Source organism: Tympanuchus pallidicinctus, unplaced genomic scaffold (assembly GCF_026119805.1).
Source record: "Tympanuchus pallidicinctus isolate F22 unplaced genomic scaffold, pur_lepc_1.0 scaffold19, whole genome shotgun sequence".
In the NCBI taxonomy this organism is placed as follows: Eukaryota; Metazoa; Chordata; class Aves; order Galliformes; family Phasianidae; genus Tympanuchus; species Tympanuchus pallidicinctus.
The window spans coordinates 16766796-16779434 of record NW_026294710.1 but is presented as its reverse complement, the minus strand read 5'-3'; the positions used below and the strand labels follow the sequence as shown (position 1 = coordinate 16779434).

Genomic DNA, 12639 nt, shown 5'->3' with positions numbered 1-12639 from the left:
CATCCCCCAGCACACGGAGGTGGCAATGGGCAGAGCCCATTCCCAGCCCTGCCTGGGGGGCTCGAGGGCAGCTCCCTCCCAGGAGCTCTGTGTTGTGTGGGGCGGGGAGGAGCAGCCCTGAGACCGACCCAACCTGTACAGCAATTAGTCACAGGCGGAGGGGAGCAGCGTGCCCTTCCTCCCAGCCCTTATCTAAAAGCTGCCTTCAGGGAGGGGGTGCAGGAAATCCAGCGGGAAGGAAACGCTGTCAGATTGACCCCCGATGTCAGATAGCTGCTCACAGGGACACGGCTGTGCGTTCTGCAGCAGATGGATGCTCGGAGAGGCTCTGCAGCAGCAGCTCCTCGGCTTTGCCATGTTCAGCTGTCAGTCAGTCTGTCAGTCTGTCTGCCCCCAGCACGCAACCAAACACCCCACAGACCCTGTGCACCTCCAGCCCCGCTGTGCTATTGGCTCTGCAGCACTAATTAAGACCTGACCAAAGCCTGATTGCTCTGTGCTAATAGCACAGTACCTGCACCTCTGGTTTGCAGTCTCTTAACCCGGCCAGCTCCCACCAGCTTTTACAGCACCAAAACCCACTCAAGATCTCCAGGGTCAGGGCCGCACGCTGTGCCAAGATCCAAACTGACATAACACAAGTGCAGTTCTGTGCCCTACAGGGGAGATTTCCAACTTCAAACACAAACCTTAAAGCCAGAAGAACAGAGCTCATTCATGGTGAGGTCTCCTCTGTAACGTCCCACCAAAGTTAATGCCTTCACCACTGAGCACCTTCTGCAGACGCGTCCTGAATGGTGCCGTGAAGATTCGTGACATTTCTCTTTCACTTCTGGGTGTGCAGAATGTGGGGCAAGGACAGGATAGGAGAGGATACTTCAGGACTGCCCCACAGGGCCACCGATAGCCACTGCTGTCTGCATGAACTGTGACCCCAGGGCAGGACCAACACAGTGCAGGACAGAATCATCCAGGTCGGAAATAAACCTCTAACACTATCAAATTCAACCACATCCCACCGTGTCCCTAAGTGCCACATCTCCAGGAATGGGGACTCCCCCACTTCCAGCACGTGACCTCCTTTTCCCAGAGGAAATGTTTCCTAACATCCAACGTGCTCAGAGACAGCACGTAAAGGAACCACAAACTGAGCAGCTGTGGCCCAGTCGACAGAGTTCAGCGTGGATCCCACCTGCAGCATGGGAACAACCTGAGGGCACCGGGGCCACGCTCCTTGGATCCTCACCAGGGCTGCAGCACTGAGAGAACTGAGGAGACAACAACAGAATTCACTGCAACATCATTCAGAGAACACTGTGGATCCTGGACAGGCCCTGCTCTGCAGCCCAAGGCCTTTCCTGATGCTCTGCTCTGGGTCCAGCAGTGCTGAGCGGCAGCATCACGCAGTGCACCCAGAGCTCCTGCTACTTACACAGTTTGTTGGGACTGCAGGACTGAAACTAGCAGCTGGATCCCACAGCATGACAGCACTGAGCACCACAAACACCAGCATTCATGTAACAGAACCTCAAAACTGGAGGGGCTGGAAGGGAACTCTATACAGCTCCCCCACTGCAATCCCCCACGCAGCAGCACACAGAGCATCCCTGCAGGTTTGGATCTCTGCACAGAAGGAGACTCCTCTACCTGTCTGGGCAGCTGTGCCAGAGCTCTGCCACCCTCACAGCACACAGCTCTTCCTCACACTCACACACAACTCCCTGCGCTCCAGTCTGTGTCCGTTGCCCCTTGTCCTTGTGCTGGGCATCAACAAACACAGCCCAGCCCCTTCCTCCTGACCACAAACCCTTCAGATATCCACCAGCTCTGCTCAGACCTCCCTCAGCCTTCACTCCTTCACATGTACAGCCTGTAGGGCTCTCAGCCTGCCCCCAGCAGGAGCTGCTCCAGGCCCCCTCCATCTCTGCACCGTCAGCTGGGCTCTCTCCAGCAGTTACCAGCCTGCTTGGAACTGAGGAGCCCGCACCGGGCACAGTGCTGCAGCTGTGCCCTCCCCAGTGCAGAGCAGAGAGCAGGAGCACCTCCCTGCCCTGCTGTCTGCACTCTATGCAATGCATCCCAGGGTTCCATTGGCCTTTTGGGCCACCAGGTCACACTGCTGGCTCACGGTCAACCACTGGTTAACTGTTAGTTAACTGTTGGTCAACTGCTGTCCTTCAGGACCCCACCGGTCCTCCTCCGCAGAGCTCCTTCCCAGCAGCTCAGCCCCCAACCCGCACCAATGCATGCTGCCATTCCTCCCCAGGCTCAGCACTCTTCACTTGCCCTGGTGCTCTCAGTCTGCCCCCATCACGAGCTGCTCCAAGCCCCCACCATCTCTGCACCTTCAGCTAGGCTCTCTCCAGCCTGCTTGGAACTGAGGAGCCCCGCACTGGCAGCAGTGCTGCAGCTCTGCCCTCCCAGCGCAGTCACGGCGATCTGCCCCCCACGGGTGAAGGCAGGCCGGGGTCAGGGCCGGGGTCAGGCAAGGATCGGGGTCAGGGCAGGCCGTGCTCAGGAGCCTCCAGGCCGCAGCCCCGCTCCCCCCCGGCAGCCCATAGGCTGCGGCCCCACCGGGCTTCCACAGCCCCCCCCCCCCGCAGCCCCGTGCCCAAACCCTTCACCCGGAGCCTCTCCCGCCCCTCGCTGAGGAAGGCCCCGCTTCCATCACTCTCCCCGCCGCCCCTCAGCTCCAACCCTTCGGCCCTCCCCGCCACGTCTGTGGGGCGCGGCCTGCGCCCCTCCGCCCCGCTCACCGCGCTTTTCCGCGTCGTAGCCCACCAGCACGAAGTAGTCGGCGAGGCGGGCCATGGCGGCGGGCCGGACCGGGCCGGGCCGCGCGGGGAGGGCCGCGCTCACCGCCCGTCCGCCGCCGCCGCCGCTCTGCCCGCCCGCCTGCGCGCCGCCCCCGCCGCCGCCATCTTGGCCCCGCGCGCTGCCCGGCCCGGCCCGCCCGCACTGCGCCTGCGCAGAAGCCGCGGAGATGGGCGTGGCTACAGCACCGCCATTGGGGAAAATGGAGTGGGCGGGGCTTAAGTGAGATGGGCGTGGCCTTACGTCGGGAGCTGGCGTGGTCTGTTGGAGGGGAAATGGGCGTGGTTTTGCCAATGTGGGCGTGGTTTAAGTAGTGGGCGTGGCTTCTGGGGGACGGGGGCGTGGCTTTGGAAGCGGAGGGCGCTCCTCGGGTGCGGTCCCAGCGGGCGGTCCCGGATGGAGGGAGGGGATCTTGGGGTGTCGGAGCTGTGATCCTCGTGGATCCTTTCCGGTTTGGGATAATCCATCATCCCAGCATCCCGTGATTCCGTGTTGCCACGATGATTCTATCGTCCCACAATCCCTTGATGAAGCGCTGGAGATACGGTTATGGTACACGTAGGGGTGTGGGGATGAGCTTTGCAATGAGAGCACCCCTGGGTTGTGTTCCAGGACCCTGCAGGGCCAGTGATGGTGCCACAACATCATGGATGTCCCAGGCAGGGTACCGCATACCACATCCCCACAGGTGTCCCTATGTCCCCACGTTCCCATGTCACTGCATCCCTGTGGCCCTATGTCTGTGTGATGCCCCTACATCCCTGTGTCCTCACGTCCCCATGTCCCCACGTCCCTACATCCCTGAATCCTTCTGTCCTCGTATCCCTGCACCCTGGTGTCCCAATATCCCCGTGTTCCTGTGTCACTGTATCCCTGTGCCCCTATGTCTCTGTGATGTCCCTACATCCCTGTGTCCCCGCGTTCCTGTGTCCCTGTGTCCCCATGTCACTGCATCCCTCTGTCTCTGATTTCCCTCCATCCCTGTGACCCACTGGGGTGCTGGGGATTCCATTGGTACTGGGGACACTGAGGACATTGGGGTCATTAGGAGGATACCGGAGACAACTGGAGATGCTGGGGAACACAGTGAGAACACTGAGGATGCTGGGAACACTGGTGGCACTGGGAATACTGGGGATGTCAGGGACATGGGGCGCTGAGGATGCTGGGGACACATTTTCCCCTTATACCTCAATTTTTCCCCTTAACTCTCCTGGTGGTGACTGACACTGCTCCAGTGTTTTTGTGCTCTCTCACCAAATGCACAGATTCCTCCAGCAGTGTCAGGCTGAGTGCTGCCCAATCCTGTGTCCATTGCTACCTGCCTGCCATAACATCATGCTGCCCTGTCTCCAATCCCTACCCAATCCCATCCCATCCCCACCTCTATCTTCATCTCCATCCCATCCCCATCTCCACCTCCACCTCCATTTCCACCTCCATCTCCATTTCCACCTCCATCTCCACCTCCATCTCCACCTCCATCTCCATCTCCATCCCATCCCATCCCATCCCCATCTCCATCCCATCCATCTCACCCCAATCCCCATCCTACCCCATCCCATCCCCTCTCCCTCCCCATCGCATCCCATCCCCACCCTCTTCCTATCCTCATCCCAGTTATCATCCACATTCTATCTCATCCCCACCCCCTCCCCATCTCATTCCCATCAGCATCCTCATCCCCAACCCCATCCCCATCCTATTCCATCCTCACCCCCTCCCCATCCCCATCTCCATCCCCATCCTATCTCATCCTCATCCCCCCACTCACCCCGAGTGGAAAAGGGGGAAAAGGATGAGTAGGGCTGTCCCTTCCCCCCCCTCCCCCCCTCCCCTCTACCTCCCGGCACTCTGGGGCTGAAATGGGGGGCACATGGGGTGCCATGGGGAGCCCCTCACCAGGAGCCTGGCACAGAGACCCCCATCCCATCCCCACCATGACGTGGCTCGGATAGGCACGCTTTGGCACTGCTTGGCACAGCACGGCTGGGTGCAGCGCCCCGAGCTTGATACGACTTTACACGGCATGGCTCAGCTTGGCACGGCTCAGTTTGGCACAGCTCGGCGAGGCACGGTTCGCTGGGGCTCAGATGAACACGGCACAGCTCAGCACAGCTCCCCAGGACGTGGCATCGCTATGCTCCACCCTGGGCAGGGTGCGGAGCCGACCTCGTTCCTGGCCGAGCCGTGTCGAGCCGAGCCGAGCCAAATCCCGAGCAGTGGAGCCGAGCCGAGCCGAGCCAAATCCCGAGCAGTGGAGCCGAGCCGAGCCGAGCCAAATCCCGAGCAGTGGAGCCGAGCCGAGCCGAGCCAAATCCCGAGCAGCGGAGCCGAGCCGAGCCGAGCCGAGCCGAGCCGTGCCGTGCCGCCCCGTTCCCCGTGGCTCCTCCCGCTGCTCCTCCCGCCCGGCGATATTTAACCTGGGCCGGGTGGGGAGAGGCAACGCGCAGAGAGAGCGGCTTCCAGCGGAGCCGACACCGGGACCGGGCAGCCCCGCCGGCAGGTACGGGTGGCACCGGGCACGGCACGAGGCGGGGTGGGCACCGGGGGAACAGCGCTGCTATCGGCGCAGACTTCGGCGCTGGGACCCCCGGAGCCGCTTCGTGGTACATTGCGCTGAGCCGAGCCGTGCCCATCTGCGCCCATCCGAGCCTTGCCCGGCCCTGAGCCGCTCTCCTCTCCCCGCAGCAGCCGCCCCGGCCACGCCATGAGAGCAGCGCTGGGTTGCATCACCCTCGCTCTGTGCGCTCTACAGCTGCCCCACGGCCGAGCCCTGCCCCACGGCCGCTCTCCCAAGCACAGGTGAGGCGATCCAGCATCGCCCCGCATCCCGCAGAGCGGGGGCAGCTCCGGGGGTCCGTGGAAGGGAGACGGGGGGGGACTCCTATGGATCATTTTGTGGTGGTCCCGAAGTGCTGTGAGAGCCCCGGAGTGGGGCAGGGAATGAGAGAGATGGGGGAATAGAAGATTGGGATGGGGAATGGGAATAGGGGTGGGGATATGGGGATAGGGTGGAATGGGGAATGGGGACAGGGATGGGATGGAGATCTAGGGAATGGGAAGTAGGGGGTGGGATGGAGGATTGGGATGGGGATGGGGATATGGGGAATGGGAAATAGGGGGGAATGGGAGATGGGGAGAAGGAGGTATTTGATAGAGAATGGGGATAGAGATAGGGGATGGGACCGGGGAATGGGGATGGGGATTGGGTGGAATGGGGAACGGTGATAGGGATGGGGACATGGGGGATGGGGAATAGGAGATATCTGATGGGGAAGGGGGACAGAGATGGAGATACGGGGAAGGGGAGGGGGGATGGAATAGGAGACAGGGGATGGGAATGGGACCAGGAATGGGGTGGAATGGGGGATGGGGAATTAGGATAGGGATGAGAGTCAGATATGGGGAATGGGGATGGGGGATGGGACCAGGGAATAAGGCAGAGTGGGGATAAGGATGGGGATATGGGGTCTGAGAGAGAGGGAATGGGGTACAGGGGCTGGGAAAGGGGGATGGGGTGGAATGGGTGGTGGGTGACGTGGAATTGGGATAGGGGTGAAAATCAGATATGGAGAATGGGAATAGGGATGAGGATTTGGAAAATAGGGGGGAATGGGAGATGGGGAATAGGAAATATGTTGGGGGATGGGGACAGAGATGGGCTGGAATGGGGATAGGGATGGAAATATGGGGAATGGGACCAGGGAGTGGGGTTGGAGTTGAATGGGAGATAGAAGATGGAACCAGGGAATGGAGTGGAATGGGGATAGGGCTGAGGATATGGGGAATGGGAGACAGGGGATGGGGAACAGGGCTGAGGAATGGGAATGGGGTGGAACTGGAGATGGGGAATTGGGACAGGGATGAGAATCAGATATGGGGAACAGGGGGTGAGGAATGGGACCAGGGGATGAGATGGAGGGGGAGGGAGTGGGGGGGGGGGGGGGAAGGATAGGAATATGGGAAATGGAACTGGGGGATGGGGAACGGAGCTGGGATGGAATGGGGATGTGGGGGATGGAAGACAGGGGATGGGGAATGGGGACCTGAGCCTGAGTGGGAAGGGCTGAGGGGCGCTGAGGGCTGCACACACACACACACACAAGGGCACCATGGGTGTGTATGGGGTCCGTGTGCGTTGTGTGAGGGTGTGGGGCGTGAGGATGGCGTGGGACACGCGTGTGTCAGGCGGTGTGCACATGCCTGGACACGCGTGTAGCTGTATGTGGGGGGTTGATGGCGTGCGTGCGTGGCTGCACGCGCTGCGGCACGTGGGTGTGCGGTGTGGGTCAGGGGTTACGGTGCTTTCATGGGTGGGAGAAGGGGGAACACGACTGTATGTGTGGGGTCACCCCATGCCCGTAGATGTGTCCGTGTCCATATCTGCTGTCTCTGATGTGGATGGGGGGCAGGTGACATGTCCTAGGGATGGCTCTCTGCCCAGTGCCCCCTGTGCACAAACCCCCCCACACCCCCTTCTCTCTGCAGATTCCCAGGGGCAGTGAACCAGTGCGGGATCAGGGCAGAGGATGGACAAGTGCTTGGGGGAGGGAGGGGGAAGAAGGGCGAGAGCTGAGCCAGGGACGCAGTCACGGTCATGGGCAGAGAGCAGCTAGGTGTGTGTGTCTGTAGGGGGGGGGGGGCTCTGGGGCACATGCATGGGGGATGTTGGATACAATGCTCTGCACCCACCCCGTCCCACTGACCCCGTCCCACTGACCCCATGCCATTCTCTTGCAGGGAACCCCCAGATCGGAGACTCCCCCCGGCCATTCTGCGCTTACCCCACCGGCACCCACCGTCGCCCCACGGGGAGCCTCCCCCAGGGCTACAATCCAACCTCAGACTCAAACAGCTCATCATCCCTCGCCCCCAACCGGCCCTATGGCACGGCCCCAAGCCGTCCCCAAGGCACAGACACCGACACCCCCCGGGGCAGAGGGGCCGGCGTCACGTCGGGGTTCGGCTGCACCGCGCTCAGCCGCTGCGGGTGGGCTGCGTGCTGGGCACGTGTCAGGTGCAGAACCTCAGCCACCGCCTATGGCAGCTGATGGGCCGCCCAGGCCGCCAGGACTCATCCCCCATGAACCCCAACAGCCCCCACAGCTATGGGTAAAGGGTTTTTTTCCCCCCCCCCTGCTTCTCCCCCTTCCCAGGACTGTGTGGGTCGGGTAGGAGCTGACACTAAAGCACTTCCAGCAGCTGTGGGCTCCTGTGCGCCTTTCTGTGGGATCCCTGCAGGGGATGGGGCAGCAGGGGGGTGGTGAAACCTCACAGGTGGTGAAACCACACCCGTGGAGGGGATGGGATGGACGGAGCGCAACCAGGGGGGATATCGACAGAGCAGCAAGCACTTCCATGGAGGTACCATCATGACTGCCCCATGGCTGCAGCTCCATGTGCCCTGTTCCTGTGCCAACTCTGGGGTGCACAACTGCACGGACACCCCTAGGACTCTCCTGGGAGACCCGTCCCCTCCTGTCCCCATTGGGTCCCAGCCCCAGCGAGGTGCCCTGGGCTCAAACGCTGCGATTTTGGCACAGATGCGCGCGGCCGCGTTCCCCCAAGCCGTGCGCGCTGACCCGGGGGATCGCGATCCTGCGGTGCCGCCTGGCGGCCGCGCTGCTCTGTCTGTCCGTCCGTCCAGCCATTCTTGTGTCCGCGTGGCTTCCCGTCCATCTGTCCGTCCTCCTGCCTGGCTGGCTGTCCGTCCGCACATCCACTTCTCCATCCGTGCGTCTGTCCATCCGTCCATCCATCTGCCCGTCTGTCCTTCCTTCCTCCTGTCTGTTTGTCCTCCTGGCTGCCCATCCCCCTCCCCAAGTCCATCTGTGCCCCCAGCCCCTCTCCCCCATCGGGGTGCAGTGTCTCACCCCCCCCAGTTCTCCCCCTGTTGGCTGCACCGTTTCCAACTCCCAGGATGTGGAGGGGGTGCGAGACGCGGAGGATCCCCACATCCCCCTTCTCCCTCCCCCAGCCCCAGCCAACACCCCCATCTCCACTCCCACAGGCTGGAAAAAGCCACTGGGCCCTTGGGGGGAGGGAGAAAGCAGCAGCAGAACCAGGGACCCCCCCCCCCCCCAACCCCAATCTGCAGCCCTACACTCGGTGCTTGTCCCACTTGTCCCCGCCACCCCGTGCCCCTTTGCCCCGAGCAAGGAGCAGTGCGGTCAGACTTCAGCTCCCCCCACCACCTCCCAAAGCTCTAGGGATCCTACCTACAGATGAAGTTCCTCAGCAACGGGTGGATTGGAGGAGGCTCTTCACTTCCAGGCTGCACTTGTGGGGCAGGTCAGGTTGTGGGGAGCAGCTCAGGACTCCCCGATGCAGTGACTGCAGCACCTCAGGGTGCCTTGGCCATGGGTTCAAACATTAACTGGGGGCGGTTAACTGGTGACTGATTGCCCCTGCGCCTGGGGATAAAGGTGGGGGGTCCTGGCAGCTGCATGTGTGCCCCCACCCTGGACAGCAATGAAGGTCCTGCAGGCGGTGAGTAGCTCATGGAGGGCAGGACAGCAGCCACCCGCCCCCTAAGGAAGCCCACCCTATAACTTGGAGTGGTGAAGAGCAGCCATGGGGGAGGCAGGAGAGTCCCTCTGTGGAGGGGGTGGGGGGTCTCAGGGCTTCAGTGCCATCACCTCAAAGTGGGGCCCAGGCCCATGGATCTGACTCCCAAAGCAATGGATCTGACCATGCAACACCGTGCAATGTTGCTCAGTGTTGTGCAGTTGGAGGGGGGGGGGGGGTTCTTTTAGGGTCACAACATTCCTGAACCCTCACTCTGCTCCGGGGAGGTGGAGGAATGGGGGCACTGGTTGGGTTAAGGGTTGGCCCTGCTCACCTGGAGCCTTCCACCAGGACCCCAACCCTAATGAGCCACAGGCCAGCAAGGACAAGGCTGAGCTGCGCAACTACACGGTGAGGGGCGGCTGTGGGGCTGGGGAGAGGCCATAGGGCTGAGGGGGCTGGGGGGGGGAATCTGTGAGGTTAGAGGGAATCCATAGGGCTGGAGGAAGTCCACAGGGCTGAGGGGTCCATGGGGCTGGAGGGAATCCATAGGGGTTAGGGATCCATAGGGCTGAGGGATCCATGGGGCTAGAAGGGGGTCCATAGGGATAGAATGTCTGCGGGGCTGGAGGGATCCATGGGGCTGAGAGGCCTGTGGGACCAGAGGGAGTCCATAAGGCTGGAAGGCGGTTCACAGGGCTAAGGGGTCCATGGGGCTAGGGAGGGGTCTGTGGGGCTAGAGAGAATCCATAGGACTGAAGGGTTCATAAGGCTGGGGGGAGTCCATAGGGCTGGAGGGAATCTACAGGGTTGTGGGGCTGGAGGGTTTGTGGGGCTGGAGGAAATCCATAGGGCTGAGGGGTTCATGAGGCTGGAGGGAATCCATAAGGCTGGAGGGAATCCATAGGGCTGAAGGGTTTGTGGGGCTGGAGGAAATCCATAGGGCTGAGGGGTTCATGAGGCTGGAGGGAGGTCTGTGGGAGTGGGAAGAGCTCATAGGGCTGAGGAGTCTGAGGGACTGGAGGGAATCCATAGGGCTGAGGGATCCATAGGGCTAGAATGTCTGCAGGGCTGGAGGGATCCATGGGGCTGAGAAGCCTGTGGGACCAGAGGGAGTCCATAAGGCTGGCAGGCGGTTCACAGGGCTAAGGGGTCCATGGGGCTAGGGAGGGGTCTGTGGGGCTAGAGAGAATCCATAGGACTGAAGGGTTCATAAGGCTGGGGGGAGTCCATAGGGCTGGAGGGAATTTACGGGGCTGAAGGGTTTGTGGGGCTGGAGGAAATCCATAGGGCTGAGGGGTTCATAAGGCTGGAGGGAGGTCTGTGGGGGTAGGGGGAGCCCATAGGGCTGAGGGGTCTGAGGGACTGGAGGGAATACATAGGGCTGAGGAGTTCACATGGCTGGAGGAAGTCCATAGGGCTGAGGGGTGGCCTATGGAGTTGGGTGAGGGCCCATAGGCCTGGAGAGGGTCCTGTGGATCTACGGGGGACTGAACCCCCCAGCCCTGACCCATTGCTGCAGGAGGGGAAGCTGCTGGACCGCGTTTACAACACGTACCTGCAGATGCACACCCACCAGACAGTCGACTTTGTGCGTAGGAAGGTTTGTGTCCCATGGGAGGTACTGGAGGGGGGGGGAGATGGTGGGGGTCCCCCTGGGCTGGTGCTCACCATCCCCACCTCCGCAGAGTGCTGAGTACGGGGGCTGCTCGCTGCGCAGGATGAGTGCCATGCAGGCCCTGGAGCTGCTGGACCAACTGGTGGATGAATCCGACCCGGATGTGGATTTCCCCAACTCCCTCCATGCCTATCAGACCGCAGAGGGCATCCGGCGTGCCCACCCTGACAAAGGTGGGGTGGTAAAGGGGGGTGTGGGGGGGGGGGGTCTGGCTGCCTGAGCCCCCTGCCCAGACTGCGGATGGGGGGGGGGCTGATGACCCCCTGCTTACCCCCAGATTGGTTCCACCTCGTGGGGCTGCTGCACGACCTGGGCAAAGTCCTGGTGCTGTTCGGGGAGCCCCAGGTGAGGTGGGGGTGAGGAGGGTCGGGGACTGCAGGACCCCCTCCTTGGGGACCCCTTGGGGGACACCGGGGATGTTTGTCACCCCCTGCAGTGGGCGGTGGTGGGGGACACCTTCCCAGTGGGCTGCAAGGTGCAGAAGTCGGTGGTCTTCCACGATTCCACCTTCCACAACAACCCTGACACCAGGGACCCCCGGTACAAGTGAGTGCAGCTCCTCTGTAGACGGGGAACCTGGAGGGGAAGGGTACCGTGGTGCCACTCTGACCCCCCCCTCCTTCCCTGCCCCTCAACTCTGCCCCCCAGCACCGAGTGTGGGATGTACCAGCCCCACTGCGGCCTGGAGAATGTGCTCATGTCCTGGGGACACGATGGTGAGAGTGGGGGACGCACAGAGACCCAGAACCCTTTGTAAAAGGAGGAGGGGGGGGGGGGCTACCCTCCATAGCCCCCTCCTCCCTCACCGTGCACAGAGCATTGGGGTGGGGGGAGCAGCCCAGCCCCCCAAACATCCACTTTCTCCACAGAGTACATGTACAGAGTGATGAAGTTCAACAACTTTGCCCTGCCCAAGGAGGTAGGGGAAGGTTGGGGTTGTGCGGGGGAGCCAGTCACCCCAAAGGGCTGAATGCTCCCCAATCCCCCCCCAATACCACAACCCTGTCCCCCCTCTTCCCCCCCCTCCTTCCAGGCCTTCTACATGATCCGCTTCCATTCCTTCTACCCCTGGCATGCACACGGGGACTACAAGCACCTGTGCAACGAGGAGGACCTGCGCATGCTGCCCTGGGTCAAGGAGCTCAAGTGTGTGATGATGGTCATGGTGGTCGTGGGGGGGGGGGTGGGAGAAGGTGCTTCACACCCCCCTCCCATCACCTCTGACCCCCCCCCACCCTCCCCAATGTGCTCCCCCAGCAAGTTCGATCTGTACACCAAGCAGGAGGAGCTGCCTGACGTGAAGGAGCTGCAGGGGTACTACCAGGCCCTGATTGATAAGTACTGCCCTGGGGAGCTCTGCTGGTGAGCTGGACCTCCAGCCACAGCCCCTTCCCCCTCCAGCCACAGCCCCCCCCCCCCCAGCAATTAGCACTCCCCCCACTGTGTTCACCTCTGTGCAGTCAATAAACCCACTTGCCATGCAGACAGCGCTTCGGTTGTGTTCAGGTTATGGGGGGTGCGATGGGGAATCCCACCCCCTCAGCCCCACAGAGGGAGGGCTGCCTCCCGTCCCATCCCATCCCATCCCATCCCATCCCATCCCATCCCATCCCATCCCATCCCATCCCATCCCATCC

At 62.0% G+C, this 12639-nt stretch overlaps 3 protein-coding genes across 12 annotated transcripts in view; 2 read left to right on the top strand and 1 right to left on the bottom strand.

Moving 5' to 3' along the window:
• Positions 1–2863, bottom strand: part of SBF1 (SET binding factor 1) — a 148474-nt gene extending 145611 nt beyond the window's left edge. For all 10 annotated transcript variants that reach the window (XM_052681073.1, XM_052681076.1, XM_052681077.1 and 7 more), the window contains exon 1: positions 2757–2863. In XM_052681073.1, the coding sequence (XP_052537033.1) occupies positions 2757–2811 (55 nt within the window). In that variant the 5' untranslated portion in view covers positions 2812–2863. The remainder of the gene's footprint in view (positions 1–2756) is intronic.
• A 2106-nt stretch (positions 2864–4969) lies between these two features.
• On the top strand, positions 4970–8123 carry ADM2 (adrenomedullin 2). Its single transcript, XM_052681104.1, has 3 exons — positions 4970–5320; positions 5506–5619; positions 7558–8123. The coding sequence occupies exons 2-3, from the start codon at positions 5525–5527 to the stop codon at positions 7931–7933; spliced, it is 471 nt and encodes a 156-aa protein (XP_052537064.1). The 5' UTR covers positions 4970–5320; positions 5506–5524; the 3' UTR covers positions 7934–8123.
• Positions 8124–9223: 1100 nt separating this feature from the next.
• MIOX (myo-inositol oxygenase) lies at positions 9224–12485 on the top strand. The gene is made up of 10 exons (XM_052681100.1): positions 9224–9306; positions 9676–9735; positions 10847–10927; positions 11013–11175; positions 11280–11347; positions 11439–11548; positions 11651–11718; positions 11872–11921; positions 12036–12148; positions 12260–12485. The coding sequence occupies exons 1-10, from the start codon at positions 9289–9291 to the stop codon at positions 12366–12368; spliced, it is 840 nt and encodes a 279-aa protein (XP_052537060.1). The 5' UTR covers positions 9224–9288; the 3' UTR covers positions 12369–12485.
• The last annotated feature ends 154 nt before the right edge of the window (positions 12486–12639 follow it).